The 26,237-nt window shown below is 34.7% G+C and overlaps 1 protein-coding gene across 1 annotated transcript in view; it reads left to right on the forward strand.

Annotated features, from left to right (window-relative positions):
* Nucleotides 1–923: 923 nt before the first annotated feature.
* LOC134233858 (uncharacterized) overlaps nucleotides 924–26,237 on the forward strand; it is a 57,672-nt gene continuing 32,358 nt past the window's right edge. The window contains exons 1-11 of the mRNA XM_062715940.1: nucleotides 924–1,070; nucleotides 1,321–2,009; nucleotides 2,105–2,258; nucleotides 10,978–11,727; nucleotides 11,879–12,226; nucleotides 12,493–12,569; nucleotides 12,740–12,779; nucleotides 12,864–12,997; nucleotides 20,163–20,315; nucleotides 20,866–21,066; nucleotides 21,458–21,549. Of these exons, the coding sequence (XP_062571924.1) occupies nucleotides 935–1,070; nucleotides 1,321–2,009; nucleotides 2,105–2,258; nucleotides 10,978–11,727; nucleotides 11,879–12,226; nucleotides 12,493–12,569; nucleotides 12,740–12,779; nucleotides 12,864–12,997; nucleotides 20,163–20,315; nucleotides 20,866–21,066; nucleotides 21,458–21,549 (2,774 nt within the window). The 5' untranslated portion in view covers nucleotides 924–934. The remainder of the gene's footprint in view (nucleotides 1,071–1,320; nucleotides 2,010–2,104; nucleotides 2,259–10,977; nucleotides 11,728–11,878; nucleotides 12,227–12,492; nucleotides 12,570–12,739; nucleotides 12,780–12,863; nucleotides 12,998–20,162; nucleotides 20,316–20,865; nucleotides 21,067–21,457; nucleotides 21,550–26,237) is intronic.

The following is a 26,237-nucleotide window of genomic DNA, read 5'->3' on the forward strand; positions in this document are numbered from 1 at the left end:
TTATCAAGTGCCCTGGGGTCATATACATATTCCTTAATTATAGATATTTTTCACACATTTTGACCTTGTCTCTTGGTATTATTATACACACACACCTTTGACTTTAAATTATCTATGTATTCCTGTCACAAATACCCCAGTAAACAGAATCTTCAGTGTGGCAGGAAAATCTTTAAAGCTAATAGATGTAGGTCAGGAGACACAGTTATTGAAAATTGTATGAACATCTTAAAAATATTATTGTAAAAACATGTTGTAAAATAATCTGATAATAAATATAAAGGATTAGAAATGTGTACACATGACTATTTCCGTTAAAATTTATACATGTTTTCTTGAATGTAATGTGTAATTTAATTATTTACATTTGCAAAGTAATTGTAATTTAATTAATTACATTTCAAAATCCATGTAATGGTAATTTAATTGAAAGTTTTGGGAAAGTAACTGTAATTTGATTAATTACTTTCCTATGTAATTGACCCCATCCCTGATATATACACTGTAAAACACAGGATGTATGAATTTACGACCCTGACCTTTGACATTTTGACCTCAAATTAATAGGGGTCATCTATTGGTTATAGGGAGTTGTGATATAAAATTTCACTGCAAAAGCTCAAAGGTATCTCGAGATTTGCGGAAACGAAAGTTTTAAACATAATTATTGACCTTGGCCTTTGACCTAAAAATCAACTGAGGTCTAGCTTGGGGCATAGGGAATTGTATAATATTGTGTAATATTTCATTGCAAAAGATCTTACACAAGAAATACAGACGGACTGATGGACGAACTGACAAAAGACCGAAATTTAAATCTTCACTTTCAATGAAAGCGAGGGACAAAAATGTGATGGTAGGGGAGAGTGTTGCATCATCCAGGTATAAATGAATTTTTAATATTCTTAATTGCAGATAACTGGAAGAAAGCATAATGGCTGATAACAATAAATATGACTACGCCTACGATTATCCTGAAATGGAAGATCCGTTTGTCAGTGTAGAGACTTGCAGACAAACGGACAAACCAGAACCACAGATATTACAAAGTCTGATCTTCAAAGAAAATGGTGATGTAACCAACTATATCTCCCATGGAGAGAACGATCATAGGCATTTATGCCTGCTGTTCAATCCATTTCATTAAATGAATTAAATCATTAAATATATTTTAAACTAACCAACTATAACATGCAATACTTAGTCTAGTATTATAGAATTTTAGTTAAGCGAACAACAAGTTGAATTTATAAGCATTTAAATGCAAAGGAATCATGTTTCTTATTAATTAATCACACTTAATCAACATTAATTTTGTAGGAAACATCAAAGATTTGACCGCCGATGACTTTATTTCTTTTCTGGAAAACAATAAAGGAGCAATAGGAAAAGACATCCTGAGATTTGCAGAGACACAATTAGTGCCAAAACTTCAGAAATCCAAAGACATTACATCGCTCTCAACGCTGCTTTCTATTGACGAAATTAAATTTCAGAATTGTGTTTTGAGATCTCTTCAAAAATTATTAATGGAGATAGATCTCAATGAATATTCGGTGGAAGTCATTCAATTGTGTCTGAAAAACATTGCACAATTTTTGCAAAATTCTCAAGAAGAAGATTCTCTTCAAATGATTGTGATGACAGTTCCAACTGTGCTTCGAAGTTGTGCGATAGCCGTAATGCTCCACTGCTGCTACAGAAAAGTAAAAAAAGCGATGTTTAACAACATTAATAAGAGTTGCGAAACAATAGAAAAAGTATGGAAAACTGCTATTTCTAGAAAAGGAATAAAAAAGGAGGAACCATTAGATTACCAGATGGTTCAGGGAGGTTTGGCTTTGGCTGCAACCATGGGGAAGTTTAAGTATGGGCCACATTTAAGGGATATTTTTCAAAGTTTGGACGATTCTTTTACATCCTCGGGACATGATTTGTCACTCGAGAAGATAGGAAGTAATGGGACTGTTGCAGACCAATATGTTGTTACTCTGGGAATCTTAACAAAGGTAAGAAAGAAGTGTTTGAGCATTACTTTTTATTCCATTGTCAAGGGGCTAATTGAAAATTACTAATTAGTATTTTGATTTAACTTTTTTTCTAGATGACAAGCAATCCACCACAAATGTGTAAGAGGTTCATTAGTTTTTTGCATTCAATACTTCACCAAAAAAATATTGAAAAGAGAAGGACAGATCCTGAATTCAAGCAACTTGGACATCTTGTTATTAGTGGAATAGCATTTATAGCAAGAAAATGTATGTATATTGTATGTCAATTCATCATAATGATTCATACCTTAAACAGGTTGGAGAGAATACTAGAAATCGGGTACTAGTATTATCCGTGAAATCGCGTATAATACCCGATATATATATTAGGGTTTGTTTGAACATATTTCATTGCACAAAATATATACAATGGGATTGGACACAAGTTCTAAAAACTTAAATCGCCCTTTCCCTACATGAGATATTATAACAGGATGAATTAGAAGTGTTCAACAGTTTGTACAAAATAAATAACAAGTAAATTAAATAAACTCTCATTGTGGACATATATAGACTGCTACATCCGCGAAATCGGGTATTCCGTGCAACTTTTTATAAAACTAAAGAATAAAGCAACGGCGCATTATGCCAGTTACCCAATTTATATGGTTGTCAAATAAGTTTACAATCACACGACAAACACTGCTGGGGTAACAAAGAAAACTCAATGGCGTTATTATTTTTTCAATGTAATTTCTAAAAACAAATAACTACACTTAATTTGTCTTTATTTCCCATTAAAGTATTCCATGTACACTATTCACAATATGTGAAACTTTAAAGAAATCAAACGACTAACGTCGTGTTATGTATTTGTACTGAAAAATGTATGGCGTCCCTTTCACGTGAAATATAAATTATTCCTAACAGTTAAAAAGTACAGTATAAGCAAGCCATAATTGTATAGCTCTGCCATAATAATACAAAAGTTATTATAAAGAAGAAAATAAAATGAGATTAAATAAATACCCACGGGAAAACAGGTTGAAAATAGCTATAATTTAAGGTGAGTATCTGTTTTATGTAAATTTAACAAGGAATTTTTTATTCAAAGACACAATAAAATTTTTGGGTGCATTTTTAAGCATTGAATTCATATTTTTGGATGTCTTCTGTCCTATAACACACCTGGCCGTGCCGACAAATTGAATACCGCGCGTTAGAAAATTACACTGAATGTAAATATTTATCGATACAAGATATGCGATTTTACCTGTATTTTATGCATTTGTATGAAAATTGAGAGCGAGAAGTCATGTGAACAGGATTTTCTTGTTTGGTTTTTTTTTTTTGGGGGGGGGGGTATAAATAGAAGTCAAATAATATGTACATCTTTTCATGAGCTTATAATACATTGAATTTCTCAATGTAGATCGAGGCAAAGTAATATTGAAATATGAATTACATAGTCAAGTTTTCACATTTCTTACAGTTTTAAGTTTATGAACAACTTAAATAATAGAGTTCAATTGCGCCTTGGGCACTCTTGTGCAGCTACTTTTTGGGAATATATGTAGCCACTTCCTTTCTTTATCATACTATTTGATACACAGGTAGATTTTACCAACTGTGGTCTATTTTACGCATTTTTTAATATCGCTAGACAATATGTCACAGTTTTCTTTTAGTTATTTCATATGTTAGCTTGTTTAACAGTGTTTATTACAAACTTAGTAATAAATTCAGGTTTTTTGCACATTCGATATGGCTGGCGTCACGATAGCCGTATCAGTCCTGCAGGGCTGATAACCTATATCAGTCCCGCAAATCCATATAAGCCCTGCAGGGCTGATACGGCTATTGTGACGTCAATATCACACACTTAGTAAATTAAACCACAAAACAGTACTTGTGATCAAAAGGGTATATATTATTCTCTATTTTTAATGACTTTTATAAAACTCTAGAGATACTGTTAGCAATGAGCTCACTAAATGAACCCCCCGCCTCCCATAATGTCCATGTGTTGCTATATATTGTTTTACGGTAATGTGTAAAGAGGAATAACTCGTCCACTTAAATGTTATCCAGAAGCTTCTATATGTGACGTTATAGGTAAACATATAATGGCAATGTCCATGTTTTGCTATGGGAAACCTAAAATACGTGTCGAATAAAAAAGTAAAATAGGAGGTGCACAATGACAATATGTAATAAAGATTCTGTGAAAGTTTCATTAAATTTCAATCAGTAGTAAATAAAATATTTTTCAGAATATATGAAGAGTTTATATCCAAAATGTAATAAAAAGAAATTCCCCCTGAAAATTCAAAAGATTCTTTTAATAAGTTACAGATTAATTAATCATCTTACCAAAGTGTACACTGATAACCCTACAGATTTATACCACACAGCACAATTATCTAATGGACAAACATTAAAAGCAATTACTTTTAGGTAATTAATTTCCTGATAATGATTTTAAATGATGTATGCATAAACAAAAATGTGCCCTTTCAACAATACAAACTAATTATAAGTACTGGACACTGTTATATCTCTAATTAAATGACCAAATGAATAATTATATCATTTTAATAGACACATTCTTCACACCTTTAAGGTAATCCAAGAGGAGTGTATTTTAATTTTGTTTTAAATAAAATCTTATTATTGGTCAACGATGAGAATTTAATTCAATTTCTGATAAAACTTCAGTTTTTGCCAGATTTTTTTTTCTTTTTGATGCTTGTATACTTAAAATCCGAATATTCGAATCATGAATTTATATTCGAATATCAACTCATCGAATGAATATTCGAATATTCGAATATTCGTTGGCATCCCTAGTTGCTATACATTGTTTTACGGTAATGTGTAAAGAGGAATAACTCGACCTATCAAATGTTATCCAGAAGCTTCTAGATGTCACGTCATAAGTAAACATATAATGGCAATGTCCATGTTTTGCTATGGGAAATTTAAAGTACGTGTCGATCAAAAAAGTAAAATAGGAGGTGCACAATGGCAATATGTAACAAAGATCCTGTGAAAGTTTCATTAAATTTCACTCAGTAGTATAAGTAAACCATATATTTAAAATTTTTAATTAAAATAATAACTGAAATCTATCCTCCTTCTTAGTTCTAACCTGATTAAATTTTTATACTCGTTCGTTCCCCTTCTTGCCTAGTAACACAATTAAGATAATCATGTACTTGTAAAAATATATATATTCATATGCGTAGTCAAAGGGGGGGGGGGGGAGGCAGCGGGGGCATTAGCCCCCCCCCCCTTTCAGATCGGGGGGGGGGGCACAGACATACTCTTGCCCCCCCCCCCCCCCCCCCACTTAATGTAGAACAAAATCACAGCTATGTTGAAATAAAATTAAACCTCATTTTATGGTATTTTATTTTCAATGACATCTGAGTAAGCATTTCTCTTGAATAAATAGTTGTATATATAGTAATTAAATCTGTCAAGACCTCTTGTTTTCCCCATTTTGGGATAGGGATTATGGGTCATAAATTTAAGTTCAGACGTTTTCTGTTTCACTCAGCATCTGTGATTTAACAAAATAAAATGAGAATCACAAGCTGCCCCGTCCCATGTGTTGACATCAGAAAGTTATCTATTTAGTTTCTGAATCCCATTTCTTGTTTAACACATATTCACAAAATACGTTTTGGCAAACATCTGGATTTTTAATTATTTATAATTTTGCCCATAGTTATCGGCACCGGGGGGCTAGGTGGGGCTTAGCCCCCCCCCCCCAATTTTTTCCAATTTGAACATTGCTTGGGAGGTCTAAACCCCCCCCCCCCCAACGAAATAGAATTTTTGTGTTTGAAAATCCCCCCCCCCTTTTTTTTTGGCTTGTCAAGGAATTTTTTGAGTTAAGCCTCCCGCCCCCACTTTTAAGTTTGTGATTACGCCTCTGCATTCCTATAAACGATAACTCATAAATCGGCACTTAGTTGGTCATTTTTCACACCCGAGTTACCTGTCCTTAAAACATAACATCGTAAAAGTCAATTTTGAATTATTAATTTTTTAATGATTTAATTAAAAGTATGCATAAGTTATTATCTTTTTTGATATTTTCATGTACCTATAAATCTATCTATGCAATGTTTTTACCATATGTGAAAAATTAGTTGCAGTGGCGGATTTAAGGGGGCGCACCTGACGCGCTCCCCCTCCCAAAAAAATTGTCAAAGCATAAAACATAGTTTTGTCGAGAAAATGTTTAAAATGTCTACTCGGTAGACCTTATTTTTACCCTACAAAACCTCTAGAATCCAAGGGCTTCCGGAGTATTAATGGCCGTTATTAACTGTTATTTATTAAAAAAATGCTGTATACAATTGAAAAGTTTTCCTCCTTTTTACTCTCCTAAATTTGGTATGATTTTTTCATATAAAAAACCGTGCATGATCGTTTTATAAACAGTTCTTTTGTCCCGACTCGATGGGCGGAGCTATATAAAAGTGTGGGTTATATACAGAAAACCCACACTTTTGACAAAAGAAATCACACCTACCTATGATACAATATATCATGCATTATGAAATCATTTGCGCTTGCTGTTCTTGCATTTGTGTCACCAATCAACAAAACTTTCCCAAAATTCATATATTCAACAATTTTGTTTTCGAGATCACTAAATATATCGCAATCATAAGTTTGGTAGAAATTAGAACTACTTGGTGGTGTATACACACTTTGCAAGCCCTATACATATCTTCAGGGCTTTGTAATATACATTTATCAAGCTTAAGCCATATACATGTAATAGTGTCATACATATTTTCAAGAAAAGATACATATTGCTTAATATTTTTATGAATCAAAATAATACAACCTCCACCTTCTTTAGCTTTCGAAAATTTTCTAGGAAAAACAAAACTATAAAATCCTTCCACCTCAACAGAGAACTACTTTTTCGATCCAGCATTCCGTTAAAAGGATGATGTCATACGATAGGATAAAACAACGAAAATTTTTATCGGTGAATTTAGAGGAAAACCCTCCGTTTATGTTCCAACTAATGACTTTTAGTTAAACAATCATTCTCCACTGTCCCCTATGCATCACTTCCCCAATTTTCGGCACCCTGTGTTTGACTCGCTACGGGCTTTACATTCTTGGAATTCCTCGCTCTATTTTCCCTGGCCTCTTCCTCCTCTCCATTCTCTCTGTATAGACGTCCGTCTATGCATAGCTTATCGACACTCAGCACTGCGCGTCTGTTATTCTGGAAGGCTCTCTGCATATCCGGGAATAATGCTTTTCGCCTATCCACTAGAAAAACTGGAAACTGCTCTTTTACATTAAAGCCTGTATCTTTCAATTTGAATGCACATATCCTAACCTTTTCTCGTTCCTTAAAGCTGGAAAATTTCACAACAATAGGCCGCACTGTTTGATTGCTGAATCTTCCCAATCGATGGGCACGCTCAATGTAGTTTCCAACTCCAGATATATTCAACTCGGTTTCACAAAAGTCATTTATGAGTCTTTCACAATTCTCTCTTCTATTACCACGGTATTCAGCGAGGCCAAAAAACAATAAGTTGTCTCTCATGCTTCGACTCTGAAGGTCAAGAATTTTGTTATTGAGATCTGTGACCTGTTTCCTTAATTGCTCATTAATTACCTTTGTCTTCTCAGCCTCTTGCTCTTTTGTTAAGTTTAGAACCACAAATAACCACCTCCCAATTGAAAGAGGTAGATGGAATGGTACTCAAAGAAATGAAAGAGTTTGTAGCTAAGCTTATGCAGTAGTAACCAGATAGGAGATGAGTATCATTATATTTCAGAATGTAGTGCTTTACACCAACTAAGGAAACTTTATTTGAACCAAAAATTTTGCTCTAATCCAAATATCATCAAGTTTTTTGAAATCATGTGCCAAATTGATGTTGATTCTTTGAAACAATTATATACATTTATCTCTAAAATTAATAGTATTGTCTGTTCTCCTTAATTATCACCTTCTGCTTGACCCACTGGATTATATGTATGTATATGTTTTATATGTTTTTGTACCTCACGTACCAGTTTCATGGTTTTGAGTGAATAAATTGAATTGAATTTTAGCTCTGCCCAGAGACATATTAAACCATGTCTCTGCTCACATAGACTACTTTGCGTTTTACGTAGGTCCCCCATGGTATGTCCCAGTTTACCGGTATGACTCTCAACGCTGGATACACGTTTCTGAAGCGAATCCATGGATAGCACCACCGATTCCAGGTCATCGCTTATTTTGTCAATTCGCGATGATTTTAAGTCAATGCCTCCAATCCCCCTAAACAACTGATTAACCCATGCGGGTCTCTAACTAGAATTAGTACTAGTAGCAGTGTTCGAACGAGCCGGTGGTGGATCGACTGATTGCACATTGTTTACATTATTTACCTTTGACATCACTCCTGCCGCGTTTCGGTCGACTTCACCCGTCCCTGTTATTGATGACTTGGCCTCTGGTTTTGGGGTCGACCCATCCGATGATAATAATTCACCTTGGTTCCCCTTCCCTCCCTTCATCAACTTTCCTTTTTCTAGGTCAAAATACACCCTAAAACTCACTGAAGATTTCAAAAAATATGCCTTCTAACGAGAATCAACCGTCCATTTCCACGCATGCGTACATCAAAATACGAGCAGAATCCGGCCAGGGATTGAAAATCCGTCATTTAATAATACACACATGCAAATGATTAATTAGCTCACCTCAACGAAGTTGGGGAGCTTATGTAAAACCCTCGGCGTCGGTGTCGGCGTCGGCGTCCCAGGTTAAGGTTAAGTTTTTTGGAGCAGTTTTCTTTTTAAGTACTTCTATGTCCTATATTGATTAGACATGCATGGAAGATGGTTCTAGTGTGTTTCATTGTACCAGTCAAAGTTTCAGATGCTGCAATTTCAGCAAAGGAATGACCAGGTTAATGTTTTTGGAGCAGGTTAACATTTTTGGTGCAGTTTTTGGTGCAGGTTTCATTTCCAAGTAACTATAAGCCCTATGTTGACCAAACTTGCATGGATGATACATCTAAGGAAGCATACCACCAGGCTTGCTTCGGATGCTGAATCTGACCTACATTTTCTGGTTGATTGAACAGGTAAAAACTTTTGGTGCAGGCGTCATTTTAAGGTAACTATAAGCCCTATGTTGACCAAACTTGCATGGATGATACATATAAGGATGCATACTATCAGACTTGCTTCGGATGCTGAATCTGACCTACTTTTCGTGGATGAGTGAAAATGTTAGTTTTTCGTGCATGTTTCATTTACAAATAACTATGAGCCCTATAATGAGCAAACTTTCACGGACGATACATCTTAGGAAGCACACTAATGGAGTTGCTTCGGATGCTGAATTCGACAAACATTTTACAGATAATAGACCAGGTAAAAGCTATGAGTGCAGGTCTATTACCAAAAAAAAAAAACTATAACGTTTATAAAACATTGTATAAACCAAACTTGCACAAATGTTGCATCAAGAGATGAAAACTCAAATTTGCTTCAGATGCTGGATTTTGTTACATTTTCATGAAGAAAACATAGTTTAAATTTTTTATGTAGGTCTATTTCAAAGTATCAGATCAAAATTGATTAAATATTTTCATTTTTGGAATGTACACTTTTTGTTGGTTAATTGTGTGACGTTGCCTTACTTAAAGACAACATTCGTTGAGGTGAGCTCTGTAATCTTAACAAACAATTAACATGAATTAATAGAATTGTTTATATAGTATAATCAATTCATCGGTGAAAAAATATCAACCGAAGAATGACCTAGAAATTCTCTGTTATCAAACATGTTTAGATAAAAAAAAAAGCTTGGGAGGGAGGAGGGAGCGAGCGTAGGAATATTAGTAAACTATATTTTTATATATATATATATATATATATATATATATATATATATATATATATATATATATATATATATATATATATATATATATATATATATATATATATATATCTTGAACTGATAGTAAGCACTGATCGAATATATTAAAAAAATAAAAACGAATTTCAGTTATTTTCACTACTTGTAGTAGTATCATAATGTGTTAGAAAATAACAGGTTGCTTAACACAGTCAAGGTTGTTTTGTCAGCCTTTAGCCCCCCTTTTTTTAAGTCGCCAAGAAATGGTAAAATATTGATGACTTAGCGAAATTAAATGATCAACAGTTATTTTCTCTCATAAACTTTATTCCTGAAACTATCACTATCTCTGCTAAAGTGTTAAAGACATGTTAAAAATGATAAAAAAAAAGATTTTCAAAAAAAAGAGATTGAGGATTTTTTTGCCGAAATTTTAGACATTTTTATCATTACATTATTTGTACATTCATAATTAAATTTAATTTTATGCACAAGATGAATGTGAAAGTACTAAGTAATTAATGACGCATAATTAGATACGATAGACAGTCCCTTGTTTATATCTGGCATCATATCTAACAAGTGTGTGAAATGTGTTTCCGTATAATTTGATTTATTTACAAATTGTTCATGTTTGTCGTGTTGATGTGGAATTGTTATAAATTCCCGAATTCTGATACTTTATAATTCGGTTGTGTTGGGGATGAACATGAGGAAGATGCGTATACTTTCAAAATTATGAAAAATATAAAGCAAATCGAACGCCTTTTTGTGTCCTGAGCGCATTAATCTTGACGCTCAAGTAAAACATTTGTATCTAGATGAAAGCTAACTCAGCAACATGCGCCATCCCATTGTTTAAGTTTTATTAGGTGATTACACCTCCTATACCCGATTTTGCAGATTCAACCTTACCCTAGTATCGGGTATTACACGATTTCACGGATAATACCAGATTTCGAGTACATGTATTCTCTCCAACCTGTTAAATGGCTGAATGAGTCGGACCTACAGAAATCAGTTGTTATATAGGATTATATCAAAGTAACAAACTCTAATAAGTCTATTTGTTTTTAGTTTCTCAGATAGAAACGGAAAATTTTCACATCATTGATTTTTTTGCACGTGGCCAACAACTCCCCGAAGAAATGTCTGACTTTCTGTTGTCCGTAAACGCTACAGTAGCGCAACCATTTATTTCTAGCTTGAATCTCTCCGAGGGAACAATGATTGAGCTAGCCGAGTCCTATATTGCAAGAGCAATTCCAGGGCTAGTCGTTCATAACCAAGATCGAGAAAATCTTCCAAAACTGTCAGATCATTCTCATTGGATGGTATCCGGCGGTCGATTATTTAAAAACCCAGTGCGTATGGCAATTAAAGTACCAGGAATATCAGGTATTCAAATTCAAAATTGTAAGAATGTGATCGAAAGTAACCGATTAGTGAATGAATTTGATGTATTAAGGACAATACATGGAGGCAAAACTGCGAATATTGTGAAATTGTGGGCATTCAACCCTAACCCAAGTCCGTTATCGTTTTACGTTATTGAAAGGTTTCAGACATTCCTTGTCGATAAACTTTTGCATGCACGAAAGTATAATGAATTCCTATCAGAAGATTGGATGATTGAACGACTTTTGGACGTTGGAGGTGCCATTAATTTTCTTCACCAGAAGAAAATAATACACAGGGATATTACCATTAACTCTTTTGCAATAAGGGAATATCCATCTCCTGGACACGAAAGAGCGGTCCTCTGTAGTCTTCAGTTGGCCTGCTCTAACGACGACGAAGTATCAGCCAAAACGGGACATATAGCGGGTAGGTAATTAATGTTTCGTGACCCCATGTGTGTGTTTTAAGAGAAAAAAAATCGTTCTTATGTTGTCCAAAACCAAGAAAGGTAATCATGGGGTGTCTGTTAAAATTATTAAAATTATTACTGTTAAAATTATTTCATTTATTTAATCAGATTTTCATGGAGAGAACATTCCCACCAGATGGTCAGCCCCAGAATCACTTTGGGAAGATAAATACGATGTTTATACTGATATTTGGATGATCGGTCACGTGATCCACTCACTGTTCACTTACGGCTGTGAGCCATATACAGAGTTGTACAGTGAGACAACAGACGACATCATGGCGAAAGTCGTCTCCTGTGGATTGAAACCTTATAAATGGCCATGTGTTCCCCTGCCTTACCACAAACTTGCCGCCGACTGTCTGTGCTTTGACAGAGGAAAAAGAACAAGCATTGATATAATCTGTCAACGTTTGAAAGAAATAAGAAAAAAACAAGAAAGTGTTGAGAAATCTTGTAAGAATTTTAATTATTTCATTGATTATCTAAAACAAGAAACTGTACAAATAAATTTCAAACTAGCGAAAAGTAAAATGTAAAAAAAGGCAAGTAAATTATAAACTAAAAAATGGAATAAAAAAGGAATAAAACGCGGTATGGAGACGTGATAGAATTTTAAAGATAAAATATTTCTTCAATGAACGTTTGAAGAGGCGTTGTTTTATGTAATGATTCTTGTCTTTCACCTGAAGAGGTTAATTCTCACCAAAGACTTTTCTTAGTGTCCCTTGCAGATTGTGAACATGGGTTGCCCAAAATCTCAGATCAGCAAACTGGAAGACAACATAAACCCGAGCGGGTAAGAGAGAGAGAGAGAGAGAGAGAGAGAGAGAGAGAGAGAGAGAGAGAGAGAGAGAGAGAGAGCTATTTCCAAACATTTCTTTTTTTTCTTGGCAAAGTGTTTAGTATGATCTCTCATTTCTATATGTCCATCTCTAATACATACAAAATATTTCTTCTTATTTATAGGGAATTCCACCGGTGGTGAAGGAAATGAAAATGACAGGAAGTAAGATAAATACTGTTAATGAAATGAAATACGTGTATTTTTTTAATCCCTGCACAATATAAAATTGTAATTCTTTATTAATAGGAGATAAAAGAAAAAGCTACTTTGAAATAAAAACGCGTGTGCCAACAAGTCCTAATCCCGACTACGCGCCTCTTGTCATGACTTTGGGTAAAGAGGATCTTCTGTCTCCAGATGAACCAAAAATTAGAATAAAGGTTAGAGTTGATGCATATTGCGCTCGTAATGTTACGTTAAAAATATTCATTTTGTGTTGTAAGTTAAATATTTGATACACTTTTCAAGAAAATATAGATTGTTTCTTTCAATGTATGAAAACATGTTTAGTGCTTACAAACATATGAGTACAGTTGCAATTAGAGCTCTTTGTTATTTTAAGGAAAATAACTCTGCATTATTCTTAGCTAAAAATATTAAATTAATTATAGTAGGTAATCAGAGATTACAGAGCTCGGTCATTATAGGGTCCCTAGTAACCTTGGAATAAAACTGCACCTAAAACTTTAACCTGTCCACTCAACCGGAAAATGTAGGTCAGATTCAGCATCCGAATCAAGTCCGGTAGTATGCATCCTAAGATGTACCATCCATGCAAGTTTGGTCATTACAGGGTCCATAGTAACCTTGGAATGAAAACTGCACCTAAAACTTAAACCTGTTCACTCAACCGGAAATTGTAGGTCAGATTCAGCATCCGAAGCAAATCTGGTATTATGCATTCTTAGATGTACCATCCATGCAAGTTTGGTCACTATAGTGCTTTTAGTTACTTAGAAATGAGACCTGCAATGAAAGCATTAACCTGTTCACTCATGCGGAAAATGTAGGTCAGATTCAGCATCCGAAGCAAGCCTGCTAGTGTGCATTCTTAGACGTATCATCCATGCAAGTTTGGTCTATATAGGACTTATAGAAAAATTACTCGGAAATGAGACCTACACCAAAAATGTCAACCTGCTACAAAAACATTAACCTGGTCATTCCTTTGCTGAAATTGCAGCATCCGAAACTTTGACTGGTACAATGAAACACACTAGAAACATCTTCAATGTTAAGTTATTATAGGACATAAAAAACTGCTCCAAAAAACTTAACCTTAGCCAGGGACGCCAACGCCAAGGGTATTACATATAAGCTCCCCCAACTTCGTTGAAGTGAGCTAAAAAATCTTATATGTTTCAAAATTTCAAAGGTTGGAAAAGTTTCACCATATTCTTATGTTCATTAATAATCCTTTTTAGCTCACCTCGACAAAGTCGAGATGAGCTTATGCTATACCCCAGGCGTCCCGGTTAAAGTTTTTGGAGCAGGTCCATTCCCAATTAACTATAAGCCCTATCCAGACCAAACTTGCATGGATGATACATCTAGGGATGGACACCACCAGACTTGCTTCGGATGCTGGATCTGACCTACATTTTCCAGATGAGTGACCAGGTTAAAGTTTTTGGAGCAGGTACATTCCCAAGTAACTATAAACCCTACCTGGACCAAACTTGCATGGATGATGCATCTAGGGATGGACACTACCAGACTTGCTTCGGATGCTGGATCTGACCTACATTTTCCAGATGAGTGACCAGGTGAAAGTTTTTTGGAGCAACTCCATTTCCAAGTAACTATAAATTCTACCCGGACCCAAACTTGCATGGATGATGCATCTAGGGATGGACACTACCAGACTTGCATCTGATGCTGGATCTACATTTTCCAGATTAAGGACAAGGTTATTCCCTACTGAGACCACATTTGCATGGATGATGCATCTAAGGATGAACAATTGAAACTTGCTTCGGATGCTGGATCTGATTTACATATTCTAAATGAATGACCAGGTTAAATTTTTGGAACAGATCAATCCAAATGAAATTTTAGACCTATCTAAACAGAACTTGCTTGAATGTTGTTATCAGAATAAATACTAACTACCTGGTATTAAGAAAATATTATATTTGATTTGTATTACTTAAACTAATAACATTCGTCGAGGTGAGCTTCGTAATCTGTGATTACCTATGTTTTAAATTTATCTTTTGATCATATTAATGATTTCATTTTATTAAAGGAATGACTCTAATTCTTGGCCATATTATCGAGTATAACTGGATTGGGTCAGTTTACGCTTTATAAAAAAAAGCGTAAACTGACCCAAACCAGATTATACTTGATAATGTGGCCAAGAATTATAGTCATTCCTTATACGTTAATTTTAAAATAGTTAAACAACTTTGAACACAGCAAAGTTAGGGTTACAAATAGAAATATCGGCGATTTTTTAAGATAAACAAGCTAATTCGGAGAATTTGTGTCCCACACTTAGGGAAAAAGTAAACCATGTGCAGTTCGGGGGGGGGGGGGGGTCGGATCTCCCTGACTGAATTTGTAGAATTATTAAATGTATACATGTATACTGAAGTAAATAAAATATGTCAAAATGGATATAAAGATTCGATTGCTTATTCTTAATTATGTGTATAGAAGATTCTTTATACGTGTATATGGAATATTTATCACACTGTAATGATGATTTTATGAGTTTGTACAAGCTAGACCTCATAAATTTTTCATTTCACATGCTGAATACTATCATTTAGTAAAAAAATATTTCGGAAAAAAAAAGAAAACGGATCGTCTTTGAATCGAACCCGGGACCTCTCAGTTGTGAAGCGGGAGACATACCACTACACCACGGAAGTGCTATACTTCAATGAAAATTAGATGCAAAGATGAAGACACATACCAGTACATGTATAGATTCACGTTCGACATTGTCAAAATTTTACACAATGCATGGTGTCAAATTTTATCTTTATTAAACAGTTCTACATGTAATAGATGTAATAAGAATATAAAGTCCACCGAGAACCTGTTTTATACGTAATAACTCTCCTTCACGCCCCTGTGCTAAAAATAGCGACATGTAATACAATAAATACTAATAAAACAAACAGGTCGGGACACATTGAGAAGAGTGAGAGAGGTCTAAGGGAGTTTTGCTATAAAATTACATTGCAAAAGCTCAAAATCCTCTTGAAATATCGCCGGAAACGATAGTGTTACACACAAAATGAATGTATATATTTATGGCCTTGAACGTTGACCTTTTGACCTCAAAATCAATAGGGGTCTTTCTTAAGCCACAGTGAGTTGTTCTCTAAAATTTCATTGCAAAATCTCAAAGGGTTGAGATATCGTGTGGAAACAAAAGCATTACAGACAGACAGAATGACGGACGGACAGACCCAAATTAATATACCCCACTTTTCAAGCGGGGGACAAAAATACATTATACTTTATCAGGATGGGCGATTCTTTTTAGGACTTCACTGATATAAACAAGCTTAGTCATAGAATTCATGTCCCCCACTTAGGGAAAAAGTCGGATCCCCCTGACTGAATTAGTAGAATTATTAAATGTATACATGTATACTGATGCAAATAAAATACATGTATGTCAATATGCGTATAAAGATTTGATTGCTTATTCTCTATTATGTGTATAGAAGATTCTTTTTATATGGAATATTTATCACACTGTAATAATGATTTTATAACCTCATAAATTTTTCTTTTCACATGCTGAATACTATCATTTAAAAAAAAAGAAAAAAAAAAAGGATCGTCCAAGATTCGATCCAGGTACCTCTCACTTATGAAGCGTGAAACATACCACTAGACCACGGAGGCGCTTTAAATTTCGCCACGTATATGCAGAAGTGAAGTCACATACATGTATATATTCATGCTCGATATTGTCAAAATTTTACACAATCCATAGTGTTTGATTTATTTAGCCTTTATTAAACAGTTCTAATAGATGTTATAAGAATACAGTATTAAGTCCGCCGAGAACCTGTTTTATACGCAATAACTCTCCGCATGCCCCTCTGCTAAAAATAGCGACATGTAATACTACAAATACTAATAAAACAAACGGGGCGGGGCACTTTGAGAGGGGTGAGAGAGGTCCTAGGCATTTTTAGTATAAAATTACATTGCATAAGCTCAAAATCTTCTTGAAATATCGCCCGGAAATGATAGTGTTACACATAGACAGAATGTATAAATTTTCGACCTTGAACTTTGACCTTTTGACCTCAAAATCGATAGGGGTCTTCCCTAGGCCACAGGGAGTTGTTATGTAAAATTTCATTGCAATAGCGATTCTAGAAATATCGTGTGGAAACGAAAGTGTTATAACAGACAGAATTTGCTTATTTATGACCTTGACCTTTCACCTTTTGACCTCAAAATCAATAGGGGTCTTCTTTAGTTCATAGGAAGTTGCTATGCTAAATTTCATTGCAAAAGCTCAATTGGTTCTTGAGATATCGTGTGGAAACGAAAGCGTTACAGACAGACAGAAAGACGGACGGACGGACAAACCCAAATTAATATCCCCCACTTTTCGAGCGGGGGACAAAAAAATGTAATGTGGTGTAATTCTACATGTTTGGGACATTTAGATTTTTTATTAGCTCACCTGAGCTGAAAGCTCAAGTGAGCTTTTCTGACCATCCATTGTCCGTCGTCCGTCTAGCCGCCTGTCTGTCTGTCCGTCCATCTGTAAACTTTTCACATTTCCAACTTCTTCTCACTAACCACTGGGCCTATTTAACCAAACTTAGTACAAAGCATCTTTGGGTAAAGGGGAATGTAAATTATTGGGGAGGAACAGGACCTTTAGCTGAAAAAATTCCTGTCAATGAATTTTTTTCGAATTTTTTTTATTACTAATTTAATATGTACTTAACATTTTAAAACGGTCCTGTCATGGGATTTCTTGACTTATTTTAAAGATATCGCCCCACAAATACCGCCCTGTTTAGAGTTTGTATGGAGTTTATATTCTTCATGTTGATTTTTTGATGAAAACGGTGAAATACATGCAATAGATTACTTTTGGGATAAATTAAAATGTAAAAACAATATTTACTGTGAATATATTATTCTAAAAAAGACATTAAGACCTTTTAAATCAAGGCTTGATTGTTCCTATGCCAATTATATTAACATTCATAATAATGACTCGTTTTTGTTTAGAAACAATTGTTTTAAATCGATCAAAAAATATTCTTCATGTTTATGGGTCCATAAAGGAGTCCATATTTGGAATTTTTTCGCAGAAACAATAAATATGATAGATAACACAATATACTCAAATATTTCAGATTATTCATAGTGTTTAAATTATCTGAAAGCAATTGTTTTAATTTTATATAGTATTTAGGTGGGATAATTCCTGCATATTTCAAGGCAGCTTCAACGACAAAACCTCATTTGGAAAAAATTCTGTCAATAAATATTTCTAAATTTACGATTAAATGTCAGTCCTTCATCATAATTATTTCCTGCATAAATATCACAGGGTGAAGCTTACCTCAATATCGCACAGGACATTGTTGAAGTAGACGTAAGCATGATAAAAACGCTACACGTTTGTATTTTCCGAGTGCGGAAAATTAATTGTGACACACGAAAACATAAACACTCAAAATAATCTAAATAGAGAAAATCTCTGCTACTAAACACGAAAAAATATTTATTTTAAAAAATCTGCTTCAGAAATTTATCACGATACATTGAATGTGACCTGTTTTTTTAAGAAATGAATTTAATTTTTGAAGATTCATGAGGTTATGAACTACGACGCTTCACGCCGGCACATTTCATGAAGCGTGTTAGCGCTTCTTGATAAATATGCCGGCGTGAAGCGTTGTAGTTCATATACCTCATGGATCTTCAAAAAAAAAATTAAATTCATTTCTTATATTTACATTATTTTTCTGATGACTTGCCATTCATTTACGCCGTTCAACTGTCATTTTTAAAATAAAACAGTGTGCACTATATTTATTGACGTCAAGATCAGTATTATGACGTGACAATGGAGATATTCATGCTTATTCGTGATAAATACCTAATGAAGTTCATGTGAAAATATACTGCATTTTATTTTGTAAAGAATCATACGGGAAATTTATTGGAAATGTAAATATTATGAAATAAAACTGATCATGACAGGTGTGAGTACTTGATCTCTCTGCACTGAGAATTCAAACACTACGTCTATGACGTCACTTACGTCAGTCTGCAGGGTAAAGAGAAACGAATGTGTGGATTGGGCAACTTGATGACAAGATCTTTAAAGATTTTATTAATAATAATTTCTAAAATGTAAAAATCATTACCCCCGGGGGTAGGGCGGGGCCACGATAGGGAATCAAAGTTTTACATACAAATGTATTGGAACAATCTTAAAAAAAATCTTTTCCTGAAGAACCAGTGGGCCAGGAAAGCTGAAACTTATGTAGAAACATTCTGGGGTAGTGTACATTCTAAATTATTAAAATCATGACCCCCGGGATAGGGCGGGGCCACAATAGGGGATCCAAATTTCACATAGAAATATGTAGGAAGAATCTTTAAAAATCTTCTTCTCAAGAACCAGTGGGCCAATAAAGCTGAAACTTATGTGAAAGCATCCTGGGGTAGTATAAATTCTTAATTATCAAAATCATGACCCGAGGGGATAGGGCGAAACCACAAGATTGAATCCAAATTTTACATACAAATATATAGGAAAAATCTTTAAAAATCTTCTTCTCAAGAACCAGTTGGCCAAGAAACCTGAAACGTATGTAGAAGTATCCTATGGTAGTGTAGAGTCTAAGTTGTTAAAATATTGACCCTCGGAGGTAGGGCAGGGCAACAATAGGGAATCCAAGTTTTATATAGAAAAATATCATAGAAAAATCTTTTTTTCAAGAACCATTGGACCAGGAAAGCTGAAACTTATGTGGAAGCATCCTGGGGTAGTGTTGCTTCTAAATTATTAAAATCAAGATTTGGGTTGGGGTGGGGTAGGAGTCACAATAGATGTAAGAGGGGGAAATCTGGTAAAGAACTTCATCAACAAAGTTACTCAAGTGAGCGATGTGGCCCATGGGCCTCTTATTTAGATTTGTCCCGTGATGTCGACGTCACATGATTTTAAGAATTATACTTGCAGTTTAGAGGTCATCTATTAATTCCAATATTGCAAGGGCATAACCAAGTTAAAAATCTTAGTTTAATTTATAATCCTTTTAGACTACATATGTAGTTTGTGAGAAGAAGTGCCGCGAACCTATATAGATTCCCTTTTTATAGCTATAAAATTTAATTTGTTGGAAGGCAGGTGGAATATTTTGTTGGTCAACTTCGGGGTTTATAAAGCGTAAACTGCCCCAACCCAGTTTATACCGTATAAAATTGGAAGCTATTAAATTCATTCCTTAAATAAAAAAAAGAATAATATAAGAATATTAGAATAATGGAATAACTCTAGTTGTTCTTAGAATGAAAATTCTGCAATTGTAGAGATTTGAACTTGAAGTAGAGGAAGAAGTAACTGTGGACTTTCATGACAAAATATTACCCAAAATGAGCCCAGATTTTGGAGAGAAAATGTGCATACGATGGCCACCAGTGAAGCAGCCTTTTTATACCACCCAGGAAGGCAAAGTAATATTGGTAAGGGATTCAACTTGATTTAAGGGATTTCAAGGCAAAAAGTAATTTTTTTAAAAGGACAATATTCGGTATATTGCATAATTTTGCCTCCACATAAACATATTTTGAAAATTTCTTGAAATGTGCTGAGTTCTATATATTGTACGAAAAAAATAACAATGAATTTATAGTTTCAAAGCAAGATAGTTACAATTTTTTTTTTATAAAGCACAAACTACCGGTATTTGGATTTTGAATTATTTTTTAGAAAGAGGAAAAAATTGGGAAAATTTGCTCAAGTTTTACTAAAATATTAAAAGAGAGCAGGCCTGCTCTATATAAATATTTCATTGATCTAATCATACTTCGTATTATATCAAAATATTAAGCTGGAGTAGACCTGTGCTGGTGACATTCACTAAAAATATCGACGTAATAAATTATACTTTCTTTCTGTATAAATAATATTTTCTTAATTTACGTCATTTTCCTAAAGTTTGATTTCGGGGGCAAATACTCGTCATTTCCGAATATAGTCGATCTTAAGACACCTACCAAATTGTTCTTATAGAAATACAGTTTCCCAGCAGCTAAGAACATAATGGATTGCGTTTCCATATACGTTAACAACGCACAGGAAGAGGAAAATCATCACCTCCGTATTGTACATCAAGTCGCGTGTCTGGTGAAAAGGATGCATGAAAAACGTTGGCTATTGGTGGATTTAACTGGAAAAAGCATATATATTATTCGAGAGAAAAAAGATTTCAAGGTAGATTTGTCATAGATTTTTTGTTATCACGACCATACCAATTACATAATTGTTAACACTTTTTGGAGAATGATTAATTTTTCAAAATTAAAAATTAGTTCATTTATCAGTATGAAAAACACCAGTTAGCATACAATTTACGATAGAGACGATAAATCGTATTTGCTGACCAGGTCATTGTAGCATTGATAAAGCAAGATTATAACTTTAATGAGACTGTTGATATTCTTGTTTCATCAACATAAATGTCAATAACCCATCATTAAACAACTTCCATTTATATAACCAGGGTATATATATGTTTTCAACTGTATCATGTTTATACAGAAAAGTTTGGAAGTGGTCATCCATGGAATTCCAAATATTCATTGTACTTCTGAAAATATTTTAGGCTTGTCAATTACGAATAGGACGGATGTTGAGACTTCCATCTGGAGCAGATAGCATTAAGTGTGATAGAAAGCTAGAAGATATTATGCACTGGTACGTGTGGATAAAGTTCTTTCTCTGTATTTCAGATCGATTACAATTACTTGCTCATCAAAAATACTGTATTTTAATGTAAAAAAAAAAATAAAATCAATATTAATACATACGTTTTATTTTCGTTATGAAAATAAAAAGAAGAATCACTAATAAGTCAAACTTTAAGCCAAAACTCTCCCTCTCTTCGCAAAATTATTTATTTTATTCCCTATGATTTACTGAGAGTGAGTAAACAATGATCCTAATACTCATTTTTTTTTACTCAGGCCCTAGAAGGGCATGAATTATCTGAAACGATGCTAGCTAGGTCATCGATTTACTCAGTTTAAAAACACAAAAATATATTATTTTGTAGATAAAAATATTTCTAGAAACAAAAATAAAACTTATCTTGAAAACGTTCGTATATTTAAGGAATAACTGTCTCCTTATTCAACTTCATGAAGTGATCAATCGATTGAATTGCGTGATAATTTGCATAAACGCCGAAGGCGCGCTTCATGAAATATGCCTACGTGACAAGTCTGTGTGATTCACACACCAGTAACTCACACAAAACTTAAAAACATTCTTTAAATATTTACATTCGCTGTATTTTTCTACTAAGCCAACTGTGAAATTGATTTGAAAATAATTTTCGTGTATACTTACGCGTAGAAATATACACAGAGAAACATGCGTTACCGTGACGTCACAATAGGGCTACAGCGACGTTAGTAAAAGTATTTAAAAAATAAGGTATCATTTTTGAACATCTATCGGGATATAAATACGGGTTGGTCACGAGATTAAATTCCATAAAGCCCGAAGGGCTTTATGATGAATTTAATCTGGTACCAACCCGTATTTATAGTCCGAAATACGTTTTAAAATGATACCTTATTACTTATATTTACATTTGTGATTTATTCATACTTTATATTTGCCTGAATGTGACTTTTAACGTGTGAAATGCATTATTTTTCAAACCTAACGGCATATATGTAATCCACTGAACGCGCGTCGACCCTTTATGACGTCACAGAGAAATTACGTCGAACGTTTATCTATACGCACATCTATGACCTCTTGACCCCGTACCTGTATTTATACAGTTATAGATACGCATTGCTTTCAGTAGTGTTATATAAAAGGAAAACATTTGCAAATGTAAATATAACGATATAAAGGCAGCGAGAAATTCAAATATTGAGTATATTTTCGGTGCTTCCAAACATGTAAAATGTAAATATAAGGATGTTTTTAAGTTAAGTGTGAATTATTGGTGTGAGAATCACACAGACTTGCACGTACAGTGGAGTCGCCAATTCCGGGTCGTCTCCAATTCCGGGTCACTCGCGTGTATTTTAAGCCTAGTGTTAAAATTTAAGCGCATAAAACTTAATGAATACGCTGGTCATGAAGAACTGGGCTTTCTGTATGCAATTAATTACAAAATTTTGAATATAAACTTTAAGAGAGCACCCGACAATCGAAATTCTGAAAAGCACGCATTAAAGACATGATGTTTCTGCTGCGGTGACGGGCTACTTTCGTTTTTGTTCGCTGCAGAAAGGCTGATGTAAAAGTTCTAGATAAATAATGATGGCTCGAAAGTATGTCAAATGCATTTAGTTTTAACTCAGAAATCAATCATAATGATCGCTGCTCAAATAAAAGTATTATGATTATTAAATCAAACTGTAGTAGTTTCTCCAATTGCGGGTCACGCAATCTCGTAGCATGAACATGTCAAAATTCTATGTACAAAACCAATCGACAACCATGTATTTACCTTGATTTTTCTAACTGGAAAATATTTTTTCTAAATATTAAAATCGAGTTAACCATTCAAATGCATTTTTTAATAAATTTAATTATTTTTAATCCTAATACATTTTTTAACTCGGCATTAGTTTTGTTGTAATTGTTTTAAAAATAATTTAAACATATTTCTGTGGTTGTTTCACTTTTTTTCCAAGCTGCATGAATTGTTTTATTTTTCAACATTATAAAAATCGTGTTCCGAAACGTTCCATGGATATTGCACGACCGTGAAGTCACACGACCCGGAAATGGAGAAAATTATTCGTAACTGGGGAAGCTAGGCCTTGCTGAAATAGCCCTGTAAATATTGTTCCCGTGTAGCTACTTTGAAAACGAAAAGATATTTGGATGACTCACAATTTGTTCTTTCAATACATATATTGCATAAAATATAAGTTGAAAAGATTTGCAAAATATCAAAGAAACATCCTGACGTGACCCGGAATTGGCGATTTCACTGTAGGCATATTTTTCATGAAGCGCACCCCCCCCCCCAGTAGTATAAGCCGTCCAGATAGCGCGGAAGTGACGTCATAACCGGAAGTGGTTTAACCGGAAGTGGTCGGAAATGACGTCATAACCGGAAGTGGGCTATCGGAAGCGGAAGTGGGGTAGCTGGACCTTAAGTGGTCTAGCGGAAGCGGAAGTGGGCCCTAGCGAAAGCGGAAGTGGGCTAGCCAGAAGTGTCCGTAACATGAAACAGGCTAGCTGGCCGGGTCAATATCTAGGACTTTATGCAAATGAGGTCAAAAAATGGAGGATTCTGATTGGCTGGGGGGATAGGGGGTTCAACTCAGTCCTTGGGGGATTCAGTATATAGCTCTAAATATAGTGTTTTACACTATACTGTAAGGACCGTGTGCAAAAAAATTAGGGTCGTGTGCAAAAAATAGGTTGGACTTACCTATGAATGTGACGTCATCCACTGTATAAATACAATGTCATTATGACGTCACGCATTCATTCACAGTCTAGCCAGCCTAACCGGTTTAAACTGGTTTTACTGAAAAAAAGACAAGAACACAAACAATACAATAACAAGACAATTTTTATTCAGAATGAAAAAATACATCCAATTACATTTTCTTTTTCTTCTGTGCCTTTTCTGTGGTCAGGGAAAGTTTCCTCTTGGTTTCCTGAGGCTTTTTTTCTTCAGTTTTTTGTATGTATTTTACCAATACGTAGCATGGATCCATCTGTTTAATTTTCTTACTCTCTCCCGATCCCCCTGGTCCTTCTTTTTTCTGGTAATTACTTCCTTCTCTCATTTTATCTTTGCTGTTTATAACTTCTAATTTGAATAATTTGCCACGAATCACAGCAAATTCACTGGTGTTGTAAGTTTTCAGTTTATTTAGCTTGTTATCAATATCACTCACCTTGGTGTTCAGTTTATTCAGCTTGTTATCAAGATCCCTCATCTTGTTGTTGACATAATTCAGTTTGTTATCAATAACAGACAGCATGTTAACAATCCCATCCAGAGTTGTATTTAAGATGCCCATATCTTCTTTATCCACATATTCAGGAAAATTATACATGTCCAAATCAAGTGCATCCTGTGACTCTTTCAATGGAGCTCCTACATATTCTACAGGTGTTAGATAATACTGGGGATTTTCTGTGGTATTCATCATTGCTACTATTTCTTCATCTCTGTCCAGTTTTGAAATATCAACTAAGACTGATCTTTAAATTTTACAGTTTTGCTTTATATATAACTGATGTGGGCCGTGTGCACCTTTTACCTGCCTTTTCTTATACCTGTTGCATCATCTGTAAAGGACCGTGTGCAAAAAAAAAAAAAATTAGGGTCGTGTGCAAAAATACCATACACCTAAGTTTTTTATGCTGACTATACAGGTAATACTAGAGGGGTTGTGTGCAAAAGAAATATACGTTTTACCTGCGTTTTCTATGAGGGGGTAGAAAATGAGAAGAAAAAGTAAAAATTGATTTTACTGTGGCAGGACATAGATGCTATGGAAAAAAAAGTATGTATTCAATACGGAATGAAATGGCTGGAAATTTCACACAGGCTAGGAAAATCAGTGACTTTTAATACCAACCTCAAAAATCAAAATCTACGAATTACTACCCCCTGAAAAGCCCTTGGATGCAATTAATAGCGGATCGAATACTATTCCGGAGGAAAATTTTACAGTTAAGAAAGCTTTTTGTTAGTTTTTTAAGAAATAAAAATCATGTAAACATCACTGTTATGTTATTGTATGACGTCATCTTTTATACACTCGGGTTCGGGGTTTCCCTTCAATTTCGCTTTGTCACTGTGGTGGCGCTGTTTTCCAAAAGCGATTTTTTTGTTTTAGCCAATCACATTTGATCACATGATGGATTGTTGATATTTGACTATCGTCTGGTATTGTGTATAAATACAGACCCTCCGAGCGCTCAGTATCATTCCTTCGTGGCTGATTCTACAGATTATACACAGAGTGAGAATAAGAAGAAAGAAGAAGAAACATGGAATTTTTATAACCCCTGGAATTGCTATCGAGACCAGCGTCGTTGTAAGAAGACTGGATATAGGGGAAGAGATATCTCGTTTCAAAATGCTAAGAATACAAATGAATAATGAGGAACAGAGTAGGACCAGGAGGGCACACCCTTACCGGAGGAGGCGAACGCCCCGATCACCGCCCCCACCCCCGCCCAGACCTGTTGTTTCCCAAGCCAGGGCCCCCAGACACGAGCAAGAAACCAGGGAAGGATTCCCACCTGGGGCTTCCGGGTCCCGACCCAGCAGATTTTTTGTTCCCATTGTATGGCGGAGGACGAACCCAGCAATTATTGCTGCTCGCGGTGCATCCAGAGACCCTCCTGTTTGTTATGTACGGCGCGGGTCATAGAACAGGGAA

The sequence above is a fragment of the Saccostrea cucullata genome, unplaced genomic scaffold, assembly GCF_032062105.1.
Source record: "Saccostrea cucullata isolate Sc308-1 unplaced genomic scaffold, CSIRO_AGI_Scuc_v1 ctg1964, whole genome shotgun sequence".
NCBI classification, from domain to species: Eukaryota; Metazoa; Mollusca; class Bivalvia; order Ostreida; family Ostreidae; genus Saccostrea; species Saccostrea cuccullata.